Source organism: Haemaphysalis longicornis, unplaced genomic scaffold (genome assembly GCF_048455015.1).
Source record: "Haemaphysalis longicornis isolate Haplotype H1 unplaced genomic scaffold, Haemaphysalis longicornis Haplotype H1 scaffold_3, whole genome shotgun sequence".
Taxonomy (NCBI): domain Eukaryota; kingdom Metazoa; phylum Arthropoda; class Arachnida; order Ixodida; family Ixodidae; genus Haemaphysalis; species Haemaphysalis longicornis.
In genome coordinates, this window is record NW_027526335.1 from 66,115,376 (window position 1) to 66,138,745 (window position 23,370).

General features: G+C 45.5%; 1 protein-coding gene across 3 annotated transcripts; it reads right to left on the reverse strand.

The window, feature by feature from the left end:
• Positions 1 to 5,153: 5,153 nt before the first annotated feature.
• On the reverse strand, positions 5,154 to 23,051 carry LOC144174553 (uncharacterized). Of its 3 annotated transcripts, none has more exons than XM_077703315.1 (10): positions 22,632 to 23,051; positions 22,211 to 22,356; positions 21,710 to 21,766; positions 18,659 to 18,946; positions 16,089 to 16,133; positions 13,118 to 13,210; positions 11,135 to 11,269; positions 10,635 to 10,780; positions 10,040 to 10,350; positions 5,154 to 5,381 (listed from the first exon to the last, which is right to left on the reverse strand). In XM_077703315.1, exons 1-10 carry the CDS (start codon positions 22,922 to 22,924, stop codon positions 5,294 to 5,296), a joined length of 1,602 nt encoding a protein of 533 aa, XP_077559441.1. In that variant the 5' UTR covers positions 22,925 to 23,051; the 3' UTR covers positions 5,154 to 5,293. The 3 variants fall into 3 exon arrangements, with proteins under 3 accessions (XP_077559441.1, XP_077559442.1, XP_077559443.1); XM_077703317.1 differs by lacking the exon at positions 5,154 to 5,381 and adding an exon at positions 5,441 to 6,337; XM_077703316.1 differs by lacking the exon at positions 21,710 to 21,766.
• Between the last annotated feature and the right edge of the window lie 319 nt (positions 23,052 to 23,370).

Consider the following 23,370-nt stretch of genomic DNA (forward strand, 5'->3'; position numbering starts at 1 on the left):
TTCAGTCTTTTTCCTTAGCTCCTTTACATGATTCCAAAACTTTCTCGGTGCGCCTTTATCCTTTGCCCGTATATTCGAGACCCATTGCTCACTTTCTCGTTTGTTTTTGCTGTACAAGTTTTTGTACTTCCAGCTTCTTAAGGCGGTACCAATTCCATTTCAAAGTTATTTCCTCTGTTTGCATTCCCACTCGCGTGGCTTCCCTGTGCTCTCTCGATGCTTGCTGCCTTTATGATATAGCTTTCTTGATTTCCTTGTTCCACCAGCTTCTAGGTTTTCTTCTTCCTTTCCAGTAGTTGCACTCTTTCGCGTTCCTTATCTTTCCTTGAATGAAACCAATCAGTTCGCTGTATTCCCAATCTTTCGTAGGTTGTCTCTCGATTTCCATCTCCAGGCTTTTGGCAATATTAGCCATTTGCTGATCGTTTATTTCAAGTCGTGTAACACCGTTTTCCGGTTTTGACCTTTCATTTTTCCAAAAGTCAAAGTTATCCGTTTATGGTCACTTCCTAAGCTGTGGGCACCTATTTCATCTATTTCCATTAGAGTCAACCTTTCATACACTCCTTATTCTGAAAGGAGGCAGTAGTCTATACTGGACTGCTTTTCCCCTTGTTCCCAAGTAATTTGTCCCTCACATTTATTCTCTCTGTTTACTACAATGACATTATGTTCTTCACACATATCTAGTACGAGTTTGCCGTTGCGGTCTGTGTATCTGTCCAGGTCCTCAATGTGGGCATTCATGTCTCCCACTAGAATCATCTCTCCCGATTGTCTTAACTGATTGAGGTCCCGCTTAATGCAGCCTACCAGTTTTTCATTCTTTTCTCTAACCTCCCTGTCATCCCCTGACCACAGATAGGCAACTCCCAACAGCGTTCCTCTTCCCGCTATCGTGCTCTTAAGCCATATATGTTCTTCGCAGTTTTCGTTTACTCTGTGCCCATTGGCTCCCTGTTGAATAAGCATGCCGACCCCTCCCCCTTTTCTAGTACCTACGGTTCTGTTACAGCCTTGCCATATATATTCACGCATTGCTGGGGGCTCTTCTAAATCTCGAAGAAAAGTTTCTGTAAAGGCATATACTTCAGTTTTTTCTTTTTCTAGTTGACCGCGAACCTCTAACCATTTTTCCCGTGATCTGCCACCGTGCATGTTTATGTAGTTAATCTTAGTCACCCCACGCTTTTTCTTTCGGTTAATTCTTTTCCGATGTTTGGGACAAGAGTCGGTCACCGGGGGGACGTCGCTCGCCTGCATTGCTACCTCATGCCCCTTTCTATGCTTTTGTGCGCCCTGTGTGCTAACTTTGGCACTTTCCTTTGCGCTGTACATTCTACCTCAATCGCAATCGCTTGTCCCTGCTGCATTTTCACTGTGCCTGTTATTTAGTCCAGCTTCCGGGATGCTCTTGGCCCCCCTAAAAAAGCTACCGCCCGCGCAGCTAGTTGCCTCCCCACCGGCTCCGCTACGCCCTCAGTGAAATGCACTCTGTCCCTAACAAACGCCCGGCCCCGGCCCGCACGAAGCACTTCTTGGTTGAGGCCAACCACTTCAAAATTCATTGCTTTAGTGAGCATCCAAATTTCCCTGTTGGCTTCTACCACTGCCCTCGCTACGTGGCCTCCTCTGCCCTCAACTTCCGGCACCGTGCAGACCGCGATCTGGACGTCGTCCGAAATCGCCCGGAGTTCACTAACCCCCTTCGCCACCTGCTTTGCTATGCCTCGTCCTCTTCCCTGAAGCACGTCGGTTAAGCCCCCCCATTATCACCACTAGGTGCTTCTCTGTCATTGTGTCCCACCCCTGCTCTTTCGCCTTCTCCATCACCACGCTAACCATCTTTCCAGGGAGCGTGCTAGCCTTAACTCAGTTGTCTTCCCCTACCCTCTTTGTAACCACCTGCTCTGCCCTGCGCATGTTCGAGTCGCCCACAATGGTGACTCACCGCTCCCTTGGTTCTTTTGGCTGCGCAGGTGTTTTTGCCGCCGAGGCTTTTGCGCTGATTGCCTCCGAGTAGCTCTGGGACCAAATTACATAGTAGTAGTGGGTAGTAGTAGTAGTAGTGGGACCAAATTACATAGCGCCCTCGCAACAGAAGTGAAGTGCTTCTGCATTTAATAACATTTCACGAGAAAAATATTTTCTGTCAATAGCACTAATGCCTGGGGACTGGGTGCTTGTTGTAGGCCACCACCATCGCTTTGATGAACAACGCTGCCCGTGGCAAAACGTTCCCAAGTGGAATGCCGAGCATCACAGCTGGTGCTGGTCAGCTGGGCCCTGCCTTTTGTTTGACAGTGTGGCTTGCAAAGCTTAAATAATTGCAAGGGTTTTTAGATAAAAAAATGTTTGGAAAAGGGCAGGCTTTACGCGGTGCATCTCATGTACGATTTGCGCGCGTGCCAAAGACAGCCTACACACATATTCAGGGAGAGCAAACCACAGTCTCGCAGACGATGCCCAGTGTACAAAGCTACGATGTGAAGCTGGAAGTGCAAATTACTCTGTGCAACTTTTGCAATGCACAAAGCAAATTTTACATGCCATATTATTGTCTGCATTCAGTTTGGTGCATTGAGGAACATCACTGAGGCTAAATGCACCTGCAAAGCCGGCATGGACAGCTGGTTCAAGCAGGTGGTGGCGCTGGTATTCATCGTTGATAAAAAGCAAACATTGTCGTGCACATTTACACAATTATAACGATTAAATAGCTTAACAAGGATGCACTTGTTGCGTTGAGGTACTTGGCAAAGAATTTTTACGCATTAAGAAGCACAGGCCGACGTTCATCTGCGCACGAATTTAGCAGTCTATCGGGTCCAGTATTTTCTTGAATGTGGGAAAAGTGTGGTTGTACGTTAGACTGTTGGATTCGTCCGATTGCTGATAAAATGTGACATACAGATGCGGGAGCGCAGCGTCTGCTTCCAGGCTGCCGTGCAGTCACTAATGGGAAACGGAAGGCACAAAGCTTCCGGTTACAGAAAAAAAATTCGTAAACTGCCAGCATTTCCACGACCACACAGTAATCAAGCTCTTGCAAACGTTCCGCTCTCTTCGAACCAATCGTATTGAGGTGTTGCGTCATTCATGCGGAAACTGTTGATGCAAGCCGATAGAAATGAATCAGCCTAGAAGCACTTGACAAGTTTCCGTAGTGAATCCAACACAACACGTTTGACTAGACTTCATTTACCCCGATATATTCACTCAGAACACCACCTAAACATTAAAGGCAATGCAGAAAACTTGACAAAAACCAATGGCTTGCTGCACATTCCAATGCGCTGGCTCACTCCAGCAACGAGGGGGGGAGTGCCGAGAGGTGGTACCACCCATCCAGCTGCTCCATCCCTATAACTCATCATTATTTTGTATCAACCTGTGATGCACGTGCACAAGATTGTTTGCATTCATCTGTTGCTACTTGACAGTTTACTGGTTCTATCTAGAGTCAGTTGCAGATTAGTATAACCGGTTCTGTCAGCACTTGGGGAACTATCAGTTTAATCAGTTATGTCAGTACTCTGGGAGCTAACTGTACAATCAGAGAGGCAGGGTCGACGCAGCCTAGGTTTCTGCTGTCTACAACTCTGCAAACAACAACACCACCACTCTGCTTGTATTCTAAAAGGTTTTTCCGACAACTAGTTTGGTTCTTCCAGAAAACCCGAACCACAAAATGGGCCTGCTCGCACCAGTAAACATGCAGGTGTTTTGAATTTATTATGGCCTGTTTACTCCACCAAGTCGTGTGTCAAGTGCTGATCACTGCCTGTCACTTTTCAGCGCAACAAATATCACATAGGTTAACAGTGTTTTTCTTTGTAGAAAGAAAACCCAAAACATTTACTCTGCAAAATGAGCAAGCACTCACACAGGCGTTTTACATAAAAGAACTCACACAAGCATTGGCAGGCATGCTTTTCTGCAAGCAGTTCTTTTTTTTTTATTGGTTGATAGAAAAACATCAGTTATGTACACAGTGTTTATCTGCAAAAGATGCAATGAAAGCACGCTGCACCAAGGTCAAGACATTCTTTGCCCACTTCCGCAACAGGCCCCACCATAACTATAGTACATGCAAGCCGTTACAGCACCTGCTGCATTCTGGGTTGTACTTGGAGAGCTCAATCACACCCAAAAGTGGCACAGGGTTTCGCACCACCCCCCGAGTGCCACATGCCACGGGGGAAGTTCTTCTCCGCACTTTCTTTCGCACAATCCGGAAAGAAGGGGAGAGAGAGATATGGGAAGCATCAGCAGCAGGAGGAGGAGACGTCCTGTACAGGCGGCTATAAATATATCACAGTAATATTGCTCTAAATGCAGAGAATCCCACCCGAGCTCGGCAGCGCCGAGTTTCCCTAACCGTCAGTCTCTTCTCCCATCCAAAACAAGGAGTATCTCCACTTAGGCAGTACTACCGCCTCGTATGCAAAGGTACTGAAGGTTAAAGCGGTTAACTAAAACTCGTGAGCAAAAAACACTGGGCTCGGACGCCAGTACACACACTCGACGGTAAAGAGAATAAAAATAAAAAAGGAATGGATGCACTGGCGGCCATGCCACTTGGCAGCGCCAAAAGAGGGGGACAACACTGAAGCAAGACGGGACATGTGTGCGATATCAGAACTTTGGCTGAAGACTGGCTTAGTGGGAATGCACAGCCCCGCCTGCTTCCAAGGCCGCTTTTGCATACAACACGAAAGTACTATTACGTTTCTGCAAGCAACACACCAAGGTTAAAATTGCACAAAGATTCCCTCGTCAGGAACCTTCAATCATTGAATGCGATCCCACAATAAAGGAGAGTGCTTCTTTTCGTAAAATTACCATTTCATAACTGGAATATCCTGACCTTTGTTCGACCCGTAGAGCCTTTCTCGTGGCAAACAGCTGTCAAACAGGAACTGGGCTGGCCTGGTGAAATTTGACAGTAACAAACGCAGATTTGGAAAGCTGCTCATTGTCTACCACTTGCATAATTCTTTCACCTTGCAGCTGCCACAAGACATATAAACAGAGGACACTTCACAACATGCAGCAATGCTACTAGAATGTTCCCGCACCAACCAACAGCTTTTAAAAACAAAATTGCACGGAGGGCTTTACACAAGGACAGTGTCAAAATACTTTCTTTTTCCCTCTAAGAACCAAGAGCACATACACGAACGGCGTACCACTACCCATTTGCAAAAAGAAAAAGAAGGAAGGAATTAAAGAACCTCCGCAAGTGTTGAAAAACAAAGAAAGTGCAGGGCTGGCGTGTGCTCCGGCAATTTCAGTAACAACCATCACTCCAGTCGTCATCCGGTTCTGCACACCTCGATGGCAGTGCAGCATTCCTGCTGAAGGCAGGAATTCCAGACCTGAAGGTGAAGTGCAATCGAAACAGACATTGACACAAGCAACCTGTCTTGGATCTCTCTCCATCAAAGCAAAAGGGGGAAGGGGGAATAACGGGTGCTGCCATTTGCCCAAAAGGATAGCTGTAGTAACAGCAAGGGTAAGCGGAACACGTCCTCAGACCTTGCAACGGGCTTGCGATAACAGCATTAATTCCGCTAGTAGGCAGACCAGGAATGCTGCAAATATATTGCTATTGTCTACACAGTGTTCAAATGCACGATGATGCAAAAGAAACCCATCCTTCATGTTTCGCACAAACAGCGCAAATATTGACCATGAGAAGCATCTGACAACTCGTGTTCTCGGCTCAATCGATTTCTTGCATGGTCAGCCCTATTTTCAGTCTGTTTTCTGGAAGAGATATGGGAAGCATACGGGAAGCAGATATGGGTTGCTACACCCAGCGGTTCAGTTACAGTAGTGGAACTGTTGTAGAGCCAATGATAAAGTCGTTTCACAGTGCCTTTCCTGGCAGACATTTTCCTCTGTGCTTGGGGGTAAAGAGCTGCTCACTCATTGCGCATATACTGTGCAAGCTTTATTTTATGAAGTCGGCAAGAGAGCAAGATATTAAATTATTTCGTGGTATTGCGAACAATAGCGACCTCTACAGCTGGGGTACTGAATTCTGTTCATGAAACTGGCGAATTTTCAAATTTGAGTTTCGGATGTTGCAATAACAAAAAAGGAAGAGACGAATCACAGCACTGCTGACATGTTTATATAGAATTTTCGATGTGCTAGCATCATGCAGTCCACCTCCGATTGCTGTTTACACTCCGGCAAGTCCATGACACGGGGGTAAATGCAACCTCTCTGCCACCCGGTGGCTTCTTCGAAGCACAAAAAAGCACCAATTCTGCAGCAACTTACAACCAAAGCTGCTTCTCAGCACAACATTCCATGCATCTACATTCTGTTTGAAAGAGAGAGGGGGGGGAAAAGAACAGAAAGAGTTAATACGGCTACCATGTGCAGCATGCGCCTAGCAAGGCACTCGTACAAAAACAGATTCAGGCCAACCAGCAGCTGGTCAGAAACTACAAAAGTAAGGTACATGCAGGCAAACCGCAAATTCCAATGGTCAAACACATTGCATAACAAACTGCCCTTGTCGATGCAACACCAGCGTCAGCCATACCAGTCGCCAAAGCCATACTAACACATATAGTACACCAGGAGAAGTTAGAGCGACAGGACACCCACTTCAAGTATACGTATGTTACATAAATTTTCATGTGACATTAAGGCAGCACACTAATATGGCCCTTAACCGCATTCACCCACAAAATGAGAATTTCGTCATGACTAGTGCACATGTGAGAGAAGCCTCTGGTGTCCAACTGAAATCGTACCACGCGACAATTTTTGCAGCAGACACGCTGCAAGCTAAACTTCACCCTGATAATGTGTTGCACCAGTGCTGGAGCTGGGGTGCATAAAAAAAACAAATGCATTGCATAATTGCATTTGAACATACAAAAATATCAGCCAATGAAACTACAGGCAGTTGTAAAAATCTACAGCCACCTTCATATCATCCGGTTGTAAGCAGAATAGAAGGGGCTTCCTTGTGAACAATACCACAAATTAAAATCACACTTCCATAGCTAATAGCCAAAGCGTAAAAAAAAAAAAAAGAAACCCTGTACACTCTTGGTTCTATCAAAGCGGAATGTTGTTAGAACGCACAGGCTTTCCAAAATTATGGTCCATCGAGTTTGGTACTATGCCACGATATGTGAATGTTCTTTCTCAAGCAAATTTTTTAGTTTATACTGCGAGGCAAAATTAATTTTATCTGGGTGTGAACTAGCTTGTTACTCTAAACTTGTTGGCAGTTCACAGAAGAAATTGGCAACAGCAAAAGAAAAAGTGAAGGGGGGGGGGGGATAAAAAAAGTAAAGAGAGATCCTACAAGTAACCTAGGAATGTTTTCAGAATTTAGGCAATAAAAACAATTGAAAACTGTGTTGAGCCTGTTGAATTCCTCACAAGCAAAGCCTTATGCCGGTAGATGACTCGCAGAAAGCCAAGATAAGGGCTAGGTTTCCGCAGTATTTGGGAAGGAATTCAGACACCCGCTCTTTTAGACCCACTCCATTTCTGCTATACCCCGAGATCACAATGCTCCCCCATGCATGTGGAGAAGGAAGTGGGGGGCACCTGAACACTAACTCCCTTGGCCTGCACCTGCAAGTTTTTGATGTAGTAATAATATTTTGCCAATTGTAAGTTCAGATGCTCAAATTAGTGTTCTTGCTCAGCAAACAACTGAAAGATGACCAAGAATTGGAGGGAAAAAAAAAAAAAACTTAGAAGGTAACAGTAAGAAACAGGAGATCTTTCTTTAAATATATTGTGCCAAAATAAAGGTGCAGTAATAGCAAGCAACTGATGCAATATAAAAACCAACTTAAAATTGCTCTTTTAGATAGAAAGACAGACAGAAAAAAAGAGCCAACAAACTCAGCTTAAACATCTTTCAAACTGCCGCCAAGCTTTTTGTTATTAAGGCATTTGCGGAGCAAATGCCTTGATAATGAAGGCAAAATAGTACCATGAAGACAAAATACAACCTCGTTTGTTTTTAAAGAACTAGCATTTGGAAACTTAGTTCCATTCTGGCCCCAACGGCGCTGTTTCCGCCAAAAAAAAGAAATAAAAAATACCGAAAAACTTCCACATTTCATGCCACATTCAGTGATGTAATTGGGGAAATACTACCAATAGAGTTATCACTGTTTCAACTTCATGCTCATACTGAAGTCGCACAATCACACGGAACAGGGGAACACTACAATGGCACAGTCATGTTTCCTAGTGGTGGCCTCCGTTCGCGGCTGTCAATTGCACAAACCAGTCCCTGTTTTAAGTCATTACGACTTGGTGAGGCATCACTGCTTTGCCTATTTTCCTTCGTACCTAGGTTAATTGTACGAGGTTAGCATTGAAACTGGCTTGGTAGAATTGGCACAAAGGAGTTTTTTGAATGAATCAAGCTTGTATTTTGTCCTCACGGTACCTTCCAATTTTTTTTACACTGTTTTGATGCTCCTGAGGTAATGTTACTACCACTATGTGTATACCTTGACGAAATTGTGACATTGAAAATTTTTTTTGCTGCATCCCATTTACTTAGTCATAATGAGAGTTTGCAGCTTTATCAGCCAAGAAGCCTTAAAAATCTGCAAGATCTTGGAAACGGTGTGTGCTGATCACAGGTAACTTTTCCTTAAAAGTCGATGCTCAAAAGATACCACCTACAGCAAAAACTAAAAACAACCGTAATAATCGATGCTAATAGCCTCACCTACATTCACTCTGAAATTTCTCATTCGGTCTGAAAAGAAAGTTAATTAAAACTGGAAATGAAACCAGGAAAAAACACACCAATTATTCATTAGTTTGCAAACCTTGTAGTAGTAGTTTACAAGCCTCGAAGTGGCTCATCTCTTACTCACAAACTTTGGCAAAATTTTTTGAAATTTTAACGATATTAATCCTCAAGCCTTTCCACACAGGCATATCACAGTATAAATATTCTTGCCTTTGGGTTAGCTTTAAATTATAGAACATATTTTTAAATAGTAGAAATAAAAAATTCGGTAGCAAAGCCTTAATTTTGGCCTTCCATATGCTAATGTTTTGTGCATACATGCAGGAGAACAACAAATGTACGTATAATATACTAGGAACAAGGGCTCCAGACAAGCTAGAGACAAACATTATCCACATACAATTTCGTTGAATATGCAGAAAAGGTTAAACTTAAAAAAAAAAAAAGAAAAGGAAAAGGAAGATCCGTGTTGAGGGCTACTGACAACATACTATCTTACAAAAGAAAAAAAAAGGAGATGCTTTTGGATTGCATTATGACAAAGGAGTGAAAAATGTAACTCGCAAAACAAGATTTGTGAAGTCGTACAAGGCACTGCACGGATTGCAAATATTGCCTCTAAGTTGGCAATTACGTTCAATATAAACATCTGTACGATAAATCCTGTTTTGAGATTGGCCAAGGGCCGGAAAGAGTGCAATTTTGCACATAAAATAGAGAGCGCGCAATTCAAACTAAGAAAAAGGTGTCAATTAGTGCCCACATCTGCAAACTTTCCCGTGCACTGTCAGCAGCCCCGACAAGAGAACTTGCCACATGCAGCAACGACAAACATCAACACCAGGCACCTAAATCGCAAATGCCAAAGAAGGGAATACAGTCAGCCGTACAAAGCTAAGGGCAGGAGGAAAAGTGTAGAACCAAGCCCAGCCACAGCAATGCGCATACAGTCGCACAAAGGGAAACGGGAGCCAACCATGACTCCTAACCGTCATTTGAATGGAATCATAGCATTCGGCCGGCTCGCTTCACAAAGACGGTGAAAAAAAAAAGACACTTTGCCAATTCACCCCACCTCAATTCCGGCACATGCATCAAACTGTTCATGCCTGATTTGAGACTAAGTCCTTTGCTGAGAGAGGGTTAGCAGGTGGCTGTGTTGCAGTAGCCAGTGCCACGATTCCGTTCGAAGCGACAGTAGGGGACCAAATGCACACGTATGCTGTGCTGGCGTTCACAGCAGCAGTAGTAGCAGCAGGCCCAGGTGAACGGCCTCACCTCTTCTTGGTTGAAGGCGGTGGCGGAATCCGGGAGGGGCGGGGCAGCCCCGACCGCTGGGGTGTGGCAGAGGCAGTGGCCGTGGAGGCCTGAGGAGGTGTAGGGGCGGGGGCAGGAGGCACGAGCCGCGAGGGCAGCGGCATGCGGGAGGGCGACGCGTGCGGCACCCGCTCGGGAAGGCCCAGGGAGCGCCGGCCGACTTTGGACGGCCTGCTGGAAGGCGAGGCGCCGGCCGACGTGGGCACCGGCACGGCTGCCACGGAGTTGGACCGGGTGTGCGCCGATGTGGGCAATGCGGAGCGGCCTGGGACCTGCGATAATTAGAGAAGATTATTTTTCAAAATCAAAGGCCTTTCAAAAGACTGTACAAACCTTGCAATGCATTACAGGATGGCGGTGCTGCCATTCTATTGCGTCGTAGCCTTGAGGAGAATTCGTGCGCAATAACTGCCCAGTGTACGGAAGTGCACAAGTTGCCGAGGTGTACGTTCACCCACCCACGCAGCCAAAAAGTGGCATCAACATTACTGTTACTCAACCTTGGGTTAGCTCGACTGTGTGGGGGTTTATGTTCACCACAGGCCTCGACCCTTACCTCAGGCTGAGGGGGCTGGCCTAGCTTGCCCCGCTGGCTCAGCGGTGGCTGCAGCTGCTTGGACATGTGGCCTACTACGCTCGAGTTCCGAGTGCCCAGTCCATTTAGCACCCTGCTCAGGTTCGGCAGGCTCCTTCGCGTTGCACCTGTAGAGGAGCACGCACGAAAGGCACCAAAAAAGCAGATCTTTTTTTATCAAACAGAAACATTTGTTCACAGTGTACACAGAAACCTTTAAGCATACATACAATGGACCAAGCTAACTTCCAATTTTTAGGACTGCAGGGTCGCACGTTACGATTTAATAAGGGTATATCTGGGAGCTCAGCACTAAACACTGGGAGATGCCACTTCACTTGTGCTTTAAGTTCGCGTGCGAATGAAACAAGCCCTTAGAATGCTAGAAACTAAACTTCCTACTCACAGCTGGTATTGCCTTTTGGACTCCCATGAGAGACACTTTCTATACCAACCAATCCAGTGCAGGAGGAAATGCGTACCTTTGTTTGGAATCTGCGATATCTGGTGAAGAGAGGAGTTGGAGCCGTACGGACTGTTCCCTGGCGATGGGCTCTGGTCTTCCATGGGTCGGGGTAGGCTCAGAGGAGGTGTGCGCAGCCGCTGCCTTGCATCACCTGCACAAAAGGGAACGAGGAAAGTCGATGTGCTGATGAGAAAAGCCAATGAGGAGTGCCTATGTGTCAATGAGAAAAGCCAGTTGAGCCTGCCGATAGGGATACCCGCCCTGGTGGGGGTCTTTCTAGCCGGGAAAGCCCCAGTCATGAGGAGGACAGCTTCACAATGTGAACAAGCATTTCGCATGGGCATGCTTTCTCTCTCTCCTCTGCCCTCACTTATCTAATCGTTTACCTCGCTGTTTGTGTAATTACTTCTCTCAAGTTTTCGCACACTTCAAGGACGCGACATTGGGCAGTTTATTCCGTTGCGACAATTGTGCCACTGACCTCACTTTTGGTGTTGTGGCAACTTTCATCGTCGAGCTTCATGCACACGCGATACTGATCTCCAAGGTTAGGGCATATATGCTCACGCATACCACTGACAGTCGCTTCACTAAGGTGAATGAGGATGGTAGCACTCCACGGGGGCAGCGAGCGCCTTTTGGTTATGCATTGTAGCAGATAACACACTTGAATAGTTCTGCCTTTCCGTTTCCACAATGTAATTGGCAGCCTGTCTCCTTAATGTTATTCTAGTTCTAGGTGCTACTCACTGTAATGTCCTGTCAATGTCACAGATAGAATAAATAATATCCGCTAGGCTCAGCTTACCTGAAACAGTAGCATAACATCTACAGGCAGCTTGTACACAGCATCATACAGTATTTCTGAGTTCAAGGTTCAAACTGGGGTTTTACATGCCACAGCTACTAAAGGCCTGCTTAAGTGGAGGGCTGCCGATTAAATTAGGCCACCCCAGAGATGTTGAACATGGGCCAAAAACTTGAACTTTGTTTTTTCACTGCCATCATAAAAGCAGTCGCCACTGCTAGGAATCTAGCCGTGACCCCATGTTTAGCAGTACATTGCGTGAGCTCCATACGGCTCCTTGCTTTGCCCACAGTCCAAGCCCAGCATTTCAGATGAGCATATGGCGCGATGTCACTGCAAACAATATACAGCCCATGAAGAAAATACTTGAAGTTTGATATTGACACCTGAAGCACCATCACGTGAAACTCTTTTCAACAAGAAGTGCAAGCTGGTCATAATGTTAACTAGAGAACTGTACTTGGCGGGCTCCTTACTAAGGAAGCACCGCTGGCACAGATCCGGGATGGTTTCCGATTTCTGCACCCAGGAAGCATCACAACTGAATGCAGTTTACCAAGAACAGAAGAGCTGCTTTCACGAGACTTGTCCACGATGCAAATGTTGAGGAACAAGGGCCTCAACTCAAAGATGATTTACTACTCCACAAATTGCACCCTTGTCCTTGAGGTTGTCGTGAGGTTTAACAGTTTCGTATCCCCACAGTAAAACGCTTGTCCAAAAACTCATCATCTAACAAAAATACAGGCCGCAGCAAAACTAAAATGCATCCAGTAGCAGACATTTTGCAGCACCATTAATTTTACTTGCACACAATCATACATTTGAAAATTGAATAAATATACACAAATACAATGAGAGGAGACAGAGGGCAGAGGGCCAGACAGACAGGGAGCGAGAAAAGGGAAAAGGAGGGGGAGGGGTGCAAGAGTCCTATCATTTGAAGGTTGTACTTTTAGCTATACAAGTTCTGATAAGAGATAGCACCAAGGGTTTGCCATGTAAACACTCGGAAACAGAACAATCTCAAGGTTTCAGCGATACACAGAGAGCCTTTTAAAGCCATTCCAGAGCCCTCTCGAGTCTTTTCCAACTGCTCTCTTTTGCCACTTCAGCAGGCTTGTGGCTGCTTTCAAGAAAAACCATATGCACTTTCCATGCTCATGTTTGGCACCAATGAGGTGAACTAACCTTCCGCATTGTGTGGCCTGCCTTGGTGAACGTCCTGCCCGTCGTCAGAGTACGAATCTTCGTGCCGCAGCTCACTGGACCTACCACTTCCGGCTGAAAGGAGCAAGGGTCTTCGCATCAAACATGCCTCAAATAGGAGGGGTCCGTGAAAGGTTACGATGCAACGCCTGCTTCAGGCAAGAAGAAAGAAGCTGAGGAGTCGCTAGAACTTTCAGCATCACCAACAAAATGATTTGATGCATTACACAGTTGGCTAAATCACAATGTGCCAAACTGGGGTAAATTTCTCTTAGAAAAATTCTGCGAGTGAGGACGGAAGAAAATTTCCTTTTCAAAATGTGTACCACCTGGAAAGAGAGTGACATAGGCAATGATCCTCTAACACCTTGGTAGTGCTGAAAGGGACACTGCAGCATGCTCTGAGGAGTGTAAACAAGCCTGAACGGCATTTAGATTACACTGCCAGAAATCTCTCAGCCAAATATTACACATGGACGTGAAGTGGTAAGCTCGGAAACTGCCATGAAGGGCGCGGGAAAACCAACCGTGCTCTCTTCAATTTCCCTCATTATGTACACTTTAATGACATCAGTGTAGCGGCGGCTGTCTAATTGGCTGTTGCTGGCCAATGTCACGGTTTATTTCCCGCATTTTCGGTGACGATCTGTCGCTGTGGCGCTATGCACCAACCTCTTCTATGCCTGAACCTGTACGTACAGTTTTGGCGTTTTTTTTGGTGTGTGTGTCGACTGCGCACAGAGTTGGAGTGACAAACTCAATACTTCCCTTCCAACCAAAAACCAGACAAGACAACAATAAATTTATTGTTTCGAAAATGCCCCACCAGCCTGAGCGCGCACTTGCGAGCAGGCACCGATGCCTGGTTTGTTCTGCACGGCACCGGAAATAGAGTATTCCGCGTATCAGAGAAAAAGAGAAAACTCCCCGTCCAGTAACATATCAGAGGCCGCTGAAAAGAATGCCACAAGTCATCCCCCTCTCCGGGAGAGGGCACACAGCCTTCGTCGCATAGTCCAAGGTCGAGTTGAGAGGGAACGATTATGTGCGATTTGTCATCTCGCATAGATCCGGTGATACTGAACAGATTTTTACAATTCTTGCAGGAGGAGATTGCTGGGACAACAGACGTTTCCCCAAAAATGCATACTGCATAGTCGGTGATAAGTGCTGCAGGGTCCCTTTACTCGGGACAGTAGAGACTAACTCTTCCCCGGCAAGCTAATGCAGTTGGAGCGATTCCTTGTGTGAAAACAAGTGCTAAAAATATTGTTTCTGCAGCTTTTCCTGCACAAAATGATTGTGAAGTGAAGTGACAGAAGGGCTAAATATAAAGAGACTGTTCCAAGTGTAATTTTTTCCTCACCACTAGGCATATCACTTTCAATGTGTTTGATGACCATAGCTTCAATTAAAAATCAAGGTTGAAATGAATATTCGAAAAGCTAGGTTACAGCAAGTATCACAATCATTTCATAAAAAAATTTTAAAAATCCAATTCTTTTGTTTATGAAATTAATTCTTTTGTTAATGAAAACCAACAAAGAAACCCCTTTTTCTTGCTCATGGAGCTTGACAAAGTTGTGAAACTGCCTGCATCATGCAATTGTCAGATAGCCCTACCTTACTAGCAGTTTGTTATAATCTTGCTAGCTTTTTGCACTCTGTCATCTTTGAATGCATAGAAATTTACTGCTATGCATAAAATACTCATGCTACAAACTCACTGACATTCTGGGAGCTTTATGCACTGAAGCTACGCCTGACCTATGAAGTGCACCGTACTGAAGAACTCTGGATTAAGTTTGACTACTTAGGGGTCTTTAATCTCGACACACAGGCGTGTTTTTTTTTTTTCCCCTTATTGGAAAGACTGCTAGTGCAGCCAGAATTAAACACGCATTCTTGTGCTCAGCCGCATGGCAGTTTAGCCACAGAGGCACCGTGATGGGTCTCGTGTTACGAATTACACGTAACTAGACCCACTGCCACTAGAACGAAATAAAGACCAGATTGTGATTAGTGAACTGCAGCTCTTCTGATCCAATTTCATTTGGTAGTGCAGACAAGCACTGCCAAAGCATGGTGGTAAAAACAAATCACTGTTTACTTTCTACAAAGAAAGAGAAGAAAATCTCACTGTGTTTTAATAAAAGTTGTTCGCAATTCTGTGTGCTACAAGTCTGGCACTTCTTTACAAGAAAACAAACGGCTACTTACACAACAATGCCTGTGTGATTTTGCATTGCACTGTTTCGTTCTTTCCACATATAAAATTTAAAAAAGCATGACAAATGACCTATTGTTTGGCAAGAACAAGCTCTGAGGGCATAAATACCCTTTTTTTGTTTTGGTAACCAAAAAGTTAGTTTTTCTTCTTGCTTTTTTAGTGCCAGTATGTAAAAAAATAAAAGAAAGTGGCTCAAAATGAGGAAATGCCACACTAGTTCATTACAAGAACTGCTGAGCAGTACCTGCTGCATCCAAAAAAAAAAAAAAAAAAAGAAAACATGCTAAACACGAAGCTCAAGGATCGCTGCACGCGCAGAAGCAAATAGGTTAAAGAAAAGTTAACAGAATGATGTTATTTCTTTAAAAGAGGGAAGCAGTGGCTGCACAGGGCATGTCGCATACGAGGTATATCTAGGACTCCATAGTTGCCAAAATTGACAAAATTTGTTGTAGTGAAAATACTGCTTTGCCTCAGCAACGCTAACAAACTTTCCTAGTTCCATTTTAATGACACAAGAGATGCTTTAATGTGACTTAATTAATGCATGGCAATGCTTGTGTACGATTTTATTTTTGTGTGAGCTACATTTTATCTTGTCTACAAAACACAAATCCATTACATGGTGCACAACTCTTAATATTGCTGCCTGCCCAACATACTGCTCGTCCCTTAATTTACATAAACAAGAGCCATATTTTGCTGCGCAAGTCATTCACTTACTGGATGTTCTCTTTGGAGAGGATATAGGTGAACTCAGCCTTAGACCTGGAGTAAAAAGGACACTAGTTAGAAGCAGAGCATTAAGCATGCGGCAACATCGCTGAAGTTCTTTAGTCCACCTAAATTGGACAGACAACCAATTTTTGGGGAGTGCACGTCCTCTAGCTCATATAAAAGCCAGAGTATTGTGCAGAGGGGCAATTGCAGGAAATTTCCAAATAAACAGGCCCAAATAATTTTTATTTAGCACCAAACTTTCTGAAGTCTGAAAGGCGGCACCATGTAGTGTCCATATGCGACTGCTTTGTTACAGCCCGAACAACTCCGCCAGTTTCAAATTGCAATTCAAAAGTCACATAAAGGAATAGGAACGACTGCACATTATCGTTGTTTTAGCCGGGGACAACTCTTTAAATACCTCTTTTCATCCCACGTGCAGTTAAAAGTATGCTGCCGCACGGCACACCGTCACGGTTGCCAGGATTACTTTTGGCAGGCCATGTATGGCTGGTAGATCTAAAAATTCCGATTTCAAAAGTTCTAGAGCGCTATCAGCAAAACCGTTTCGGGTTAAAGTGTCTCAAGTGATGCCCTTTCATTTGGGATAGAGAAAACGTACTCGACAAAAATCGGTTGTCTGTCCCTTTAAGCTGTTAGCCCATACGTAACGCAATTAAATGGCACACTACAGTAAAACCTCGTTACAAGACGCACTGTTACAAGAGACATTTGAATGAAAGCGACTTGGTTGGTTTTCCAATGTTCGCCATGTTAGCAACACTGCATACAAGAGACCTTGGTTACAAGAGACACGTTTCCTGGGTCCCTTGAGTGTCTCTTGTAACGAGGTTATTCTGTACTTCCCTTTCGTTTTTTCAACTTCTCAAGTCTTTTGTCAAAGTGTGAAATGTTACGCACATGGTAAAAGATTCCTCGCAAACTAGTAATAAGGGTTCAGTAGGAAGATTGCCAAATTCAGCACAAAAACATTAAAAAAAATTAACACAGCTTTCACTAGTGGTGTAAGGCTGGAGAAACAGCAGAGCTGGCGGCCCCTCTCCATTCGTCAGAGACCTCGCTGTTGCATCATCATCATCAGCACCAGCCCACTAGGTCCACTGCAGGACGATGGCCTCTCCAACCGCTCCTGTCCCGCACCACTCGAGTCTATTCTTTGCTTCCGAATTTCCTTATTTCAACCCTCCATTGAGTAATTGGCTTCCCTCTTTTTCTAGACCCGTCTCTCGGTGGCGTCAACTCTGCCACCCTAGTAGTCCACCGATTGTAATAGGCCTAATTACGTGGCCAGCCCAAGTCCAATTCTTCTTCTTTACTTGAACTGTAGCAGTGGGAGGGCCAGCTGGCTAGCGGCGACCTGGGCGACCAGCAACAGCTGATATCCCGGGCGCAACTGGCCGCACGTGCCCAGGGCCTCCTGGACTGAGGACGCCCCCCACAAGAGAGGAACGGCTCAACTAACTCCGTTCCAGCTCAATAAAACGTTTTCACCACCACCACCACCACTTGAACTGTGACATGTTCTACTATAATTTGTTCTCTGATCCAACAAGTTCGTTTCCTGTCTTTTAGCGTTACTACTATCATTATTCGTTCCATGGCCTGTTGAGCTGACCTAAGTTTGCTTTCAAGTTGTTTGATAAGGCGCCAAGTTTCCGCTCCACAGATCATCACCTCACATTTATTTCTGAACTCGCAGCTGAAGGTTCTCCATGACTGGCAGGTCTGTAGGCTTTCACATCTCTCTCAAAGTGGGCTGCGCTAGCTTGTGCTAGAACCCACAGCCAAGTTCAAAGCCAACGGCTACGCTACAAACTCAAAGGAAATGCTGTGCACCTGGAATGCGATGATAGCTGTCGGATAGACGCCGGTTTTATATTGCGAGGAACCCAGGTTTGATTCCAACCCTGGGAAGCGTTCCCCCCCCCCCTTGAATTGGCTGCACATGTTACTGTTCCCCACTGCTTCTAACCCATTGCCCTCGGGCCTTTGGGGTGACCCAGTGGTTAGGCTACCGGTTTCACGGCGTAAAGGTCTTCAGTTAGATTCCTGGGACCTCCCTAACAACCACATTTTTTTTCTTGAGGCTTCGGTGTTTTCTGCCTACGACGGACGGATTTGTATCAGCCTAAACAGCTCTGCTGTTAAAAGTTTTAAAAAGGTCATCCTGCCATTGCAGCACTGATGCAATGGCTTGACGAGGAAAGGAGCATCTTTTTAAATAGACAGAGCTCCAGAAAGGGCAAGTAAGCACAACGTAGTATTAATATTAGCCGAGATAAGCAGCAAAAGTATGCAAGCAAGCAACTAGGTGACAAAGTAATAAGGAAAGCACAATTTGCTATCAATCCAGTAAGTACCAGTACATTACACTCAAAGACACAAGGTGACACCCACACCAGCCTACCTGGCAACAGCTGTCTTGTGAAAATGGTATATTAAACCTTTTCCCCAGACACTAGCTGCTCCCACGATATAGCTCCTCTGAGTGAAGAAGAACAAACGCACTGGCCACACAGAACCAAAAAGGCAGTGCCCACATCCACACTCACTCTCTTCCTGGAGCCGAGCAATTTCGTGCACATTGACAGGTTTGCGCGTCATAGTCTGGGTGGAGATGGGTGCTGGCACTGGGGGGCTGCTGCCAGGGGAAGGGGCCGCTTCTCTGATGGGCGAAACGGGTGCGTGCGTGGTGGTGGCCGGTGGCACGTATGGTGGAGCGGGCAACTCCACAGGGCCCGTCTCGACGGCTGTTATCGTGGGCATCGCTTCCAAATCTAGTGCCGGCCGCCTCCGCCGAGGCCGTGTGAATGTACGCGAGTCGAACGTCCTGCTTGGCCCTGAAAGGTTTGCGAGAGCACGTGACCTCAGACGCGGGCAGGAGAACCATTTCTTGCAAAGCCCAAATGCACGTCAGAAGTTTTACCAAGATTGTTTCTCATGCATGAAAAAAAAAAAAAAAGGGGGGGGGGGGGGGAATGAAACAGAACAAAATGCGTGCATGGACTGAATTCATGTTTTATGCTTTGACATGAATGCTTTGCAAACTTAGCCACAACATATGCACTCCACAACTTTTGCTTTCATCGCGAGCCCAAGCCATCAAATTTGTAGTAGACAAATGCTGGGCCACATATATAGCAACAAATCCTTCATGGAACCTTGCAGTTGCAATTATAATCACAATGTATTGTTGCTACTACTTTGCCATGCACAATCTGAAATCTACTGGTGAATTAGTCTAGAATGTAATGCACCAGAAATTAGCTTGTTAGCAGCATGACAGTGCTCCTGGCAGACTCCTCAGTCACACAGTAGTTGTGTGCAGGTTCGAGAAGCTTACAGGTGCTTGGAGGCCGTCCCACATGTATCAACCCATTTTGAAGCATAAAGTGAATAGTCCAGAAATTTTAACATTAAAAATACGCTTGCATTCTGCCTCATATCATTTTCTTTTACACTGAAGCTGCATACAGCTATCCTCCAGCGGCGGTCAATGAAAAATATTAACCATGCTAAGCCTAACCTACAGTGGCAATACTTCAACACTTTTACAGCTGTCACAAAAGCCCATGTACGTATTTACATCAGCAAAGTGGGGGTGACAAAAGGGGGTGCTACACATTGTTGAGCTGGGGGACAAACAGGCCTCCAATCTCAAAATTCACAGCTGGACTAGCACAACAACTGCCAAGCGACCTGCTACCAGTTTATATTAATCTTATGTAACTGTTTTTGTTAACCTCAAGCAGTGGCGTATCCAGTAGTGCATACCCCAGGTGGCACAGTCATTCCAAGATCAACTTGCACTGGCTCGCACGCCTAAATCGGCCGCCATTTTCCCATATGCGAAATTCATTTTTATTTATTTTCACAATAAACAGCCGAATACCGTCACTGTTCCCGGTGTCAAACATAATAGACCACAAAATGCGACATTCGTGTGAAGTTTGAACGCGAACCGAGCAGCGGTTCGCCCAGGAAAAAATTTTGAAGTGTTCCAATTATCGTCGTAACACCCTGTATGTGTAATAGATATAATACCCCTGCTACACTGGGGTCTAAATGTCATTTGAACCAAATGTCATTTGGCTCAAATGCCAAGTTGTGCTGCTACACTAGGTTTTTAAATGCCATTTGGCTCAAATGACATTTGAGCCAAATGAGCACCGAGAGAGACATTTAAGATTTCAAATGCCATTTCCAGCACTCTCGGACGCAGCGTCTTCGATCGGCAATAAAAAATATAATACTTCCGTACGTAAAACAAACAAAATATTGTTGTTTGTGAAACTTTGTTCACTGTTTATTTACTTAAAATACGAAATCAACATATTTAATTTTCATACTCTCAAAACCAGTGGGTCAGTTGCAAAAAACACAAACAAAAACAACGCAAGACAGCCATATTTAGAGTCAAAACTGGTGTCTCTTCTAATTTGATATCATTTTACTGCCTCGGACTGCTCCTAAGTTTGATTGTTGTATTAGTGTACGAAAACGGAACGGGGCAACAACAGCGCCACTACAGCACAGCGAACAGTTGTGAAAGCTTTCAAATGCCATCGAAATTGTAGTGTAGCACGGCGGATTCTGAATGGCATTTGAAGCAACCCATTTGAGTCAAATGACATTTGGTTCAAATGACATTTGGACCCCAGTGTAGCAGGGGTATAATATATATAGAAATAGGGGTTGGCAATAAAGAATGCCAAGGAAAGCAAAGGCGAGAACGCAGTAGGTCATTTATTATCCTTGAAACATTATTTTTTAAAAGAAAGTGGAGAAAAAAATGCTCGCCGGCTGGGATCCGAACCCACGACCTCCAGAATACGCATCTGGTGCAATGAACACTACGCTACCAGCAGGGCTGTGCTCTCCTCCACTTTCTCGGGTATTTATGTTAAGGTAATTGTTTCCTGCACTAGGGAATGGTAGTCAGTGCCACTCTGACTACTCGGGGTGAAGGGGACCTTCTTTTTAACACCCTGGCCGTGACTCGAGCGTCTCCCACCCAGCAGGCATGTTTTCCTCCACTTTCCAAGAACCTATCCGTTTCAAGGATAATAAATGACCTACCACATTCTTCCCTTTGCTTTCCTTGGCAGTCTTGACTGTCAACCCTTAATTCAACGAGCCCCTCATTTCCCATTCTGATTCACTATATTAGGGCGGGATGAAAGTTGCACGTCACACAGTCATAGAGACATGCAAATAAGAGGTTTTGAAGAACACGTTTGCATCCAAATAGAAAAGCTGGGTGCGTTTGCTTTGCAAGTAAGTTTTACATGAGCAACAATCGGCACACGAAAGGAGCTCAGTTAAGTGCAATAAACTATCATTTCTAGGTTTGACGATTAGAAACAAAAGTATGGCATCCTGGTAGGCTGCGGAAAAAAAAAAAAAAGCAAGCAGCACAACAGGCAAGCAGCATTTAAAGCAAACAACACAAGGCAGTGGGGAACACATTGCATGCGCGCGCACGCCAGCTCACAACTTAACATCTCAGCCAGCTACGTGCACGCGGTGCTGTTGACAAAGGATAGACACAAGCAGCAGCTAGCATACAGCAGCAAGACAGGAAAGTTGAGACCGTAACGAACCTGAGTTGCTCTTAACACAAGAAAGCATCTGGCGGAGTTTTTGGGCTGTTGATGCCACTGAAAATGCACGTTTTCTCAGGTCAGCACACAATACACAACAGGAAAGTGACGAGTAAATACTACAGACGTAAGCAGCTAGTGCTTACGTGCACTAGAAATACGCACTCGACACGAAACAGCATCTTCCATAGTGTTAGAATACACGTAAAACTCTTACCGACTCTTCATATTCGTGCCTCGATGATCGGACACACTGGATTTATTCTTCATTGCGCAGTTATGGGAAGTTATCAATACTCAGCATACCAAACATTACGTTTCGTAGCACTTTTAAGTTGAGAACAACGCTCCGCATCTCCATGCCTCGCCCATTTTTTTTTTTTTTTTGTCATGTTTCTTGCTCACAGAACTAGACCTAGCAGTCTAGGTCCTAGGACGATGGGCAACTTTCGGGTTAAAAGCCGCCGCGAACTCCCGGGCGAGAGCGAGCGGGTGACTCACACTGGGCGATCTCGTCCAACTTGTTGGCTAGCGACAGGTGAGCGTTGCCAGCGAACTCCCTCGGGCCGCTCTCGTTCGTGTCGCCGCGCACCCATTCGAGGGCGCTGGGCGACGCCTCGCAGGCTCCCGTCATCGGTTCGGCCAGCCTGCGGCAGGGAGAAGCGCGCGCCCATCTGTCACAACAACGACGCCAAACACACGTCCAGCGGGGAGGGGGGCGATCTACGCGAGGGCGATCGTCGGCGCATGCGATCACCGGACCGTGACCGACATCCATCGAAAGCTGAGGGGGCGGAGTAACCGCGCGGCTCTCGATTTAGAAAGTGCGCATAATAACGAGCGCGCACTTGATTGTCGCACATGAAAAGGGAGTTCCTAATTTGGACACAAATTCAGGCGCCGCCGCAACCGCGCAGCTCACCACGTCTCCTCGTCGAAGTCGGACGCGGAGTCGACGTCGATGATGCCGAGGTCCTCGAGAGAGCTTTCCTTGGAGGACTTCTCGTTGGCTTCGTCGGACATGCTCATGTTGAGCGATTGCTTGAGCTCCTTGCTGTTCTCCTCCGCTTTGCACGGCGGGGACAAGGACCTCTGCTGGTTCCTGCGGAGCTGTTTGTTTTGCAGCTCCAGCTGCCGGACTTTATCCTTCAGCAGCCGCATCTCCTCCTGCGGGTCTAGCGCGTACGACGAAACCTCTTCCATCACGCTGTTCATGGTGGATCATCAACGCTACGCGCGCTGTCCACAGCAGTCACAGTGCACCGATCAACGCGACGGAAAAAATCGGCAGGGCGGAGCTCGCAGTCGCCACCATTCATCCAACTGGCCCTCCGGAACAGCCAGGAACATCATTTTATATGCACTTTTTATTTGCGCGTGCATTTAATAACGAAGACCCGAGACGGCGTAGTCAACACAGTCAAAATACATAGCCTCTTTGTAATTTTATGCTCAGAAACTAGATTATTTTTGGCATAACATAAAAAATAAATAGAAAAATTAGATATCATGCGCTACTTTTATATCTTTGTGATGATATTGATATTGCAATTAAAGGTAGATTCGTTTGTTCATAAACATGCGAAGTCGCAAAAGAACCACTCCTGGGGCAACTTGAACACTCAAGTGCGCGTTCTTGGCTTGTTGATTTAACTCTTCAA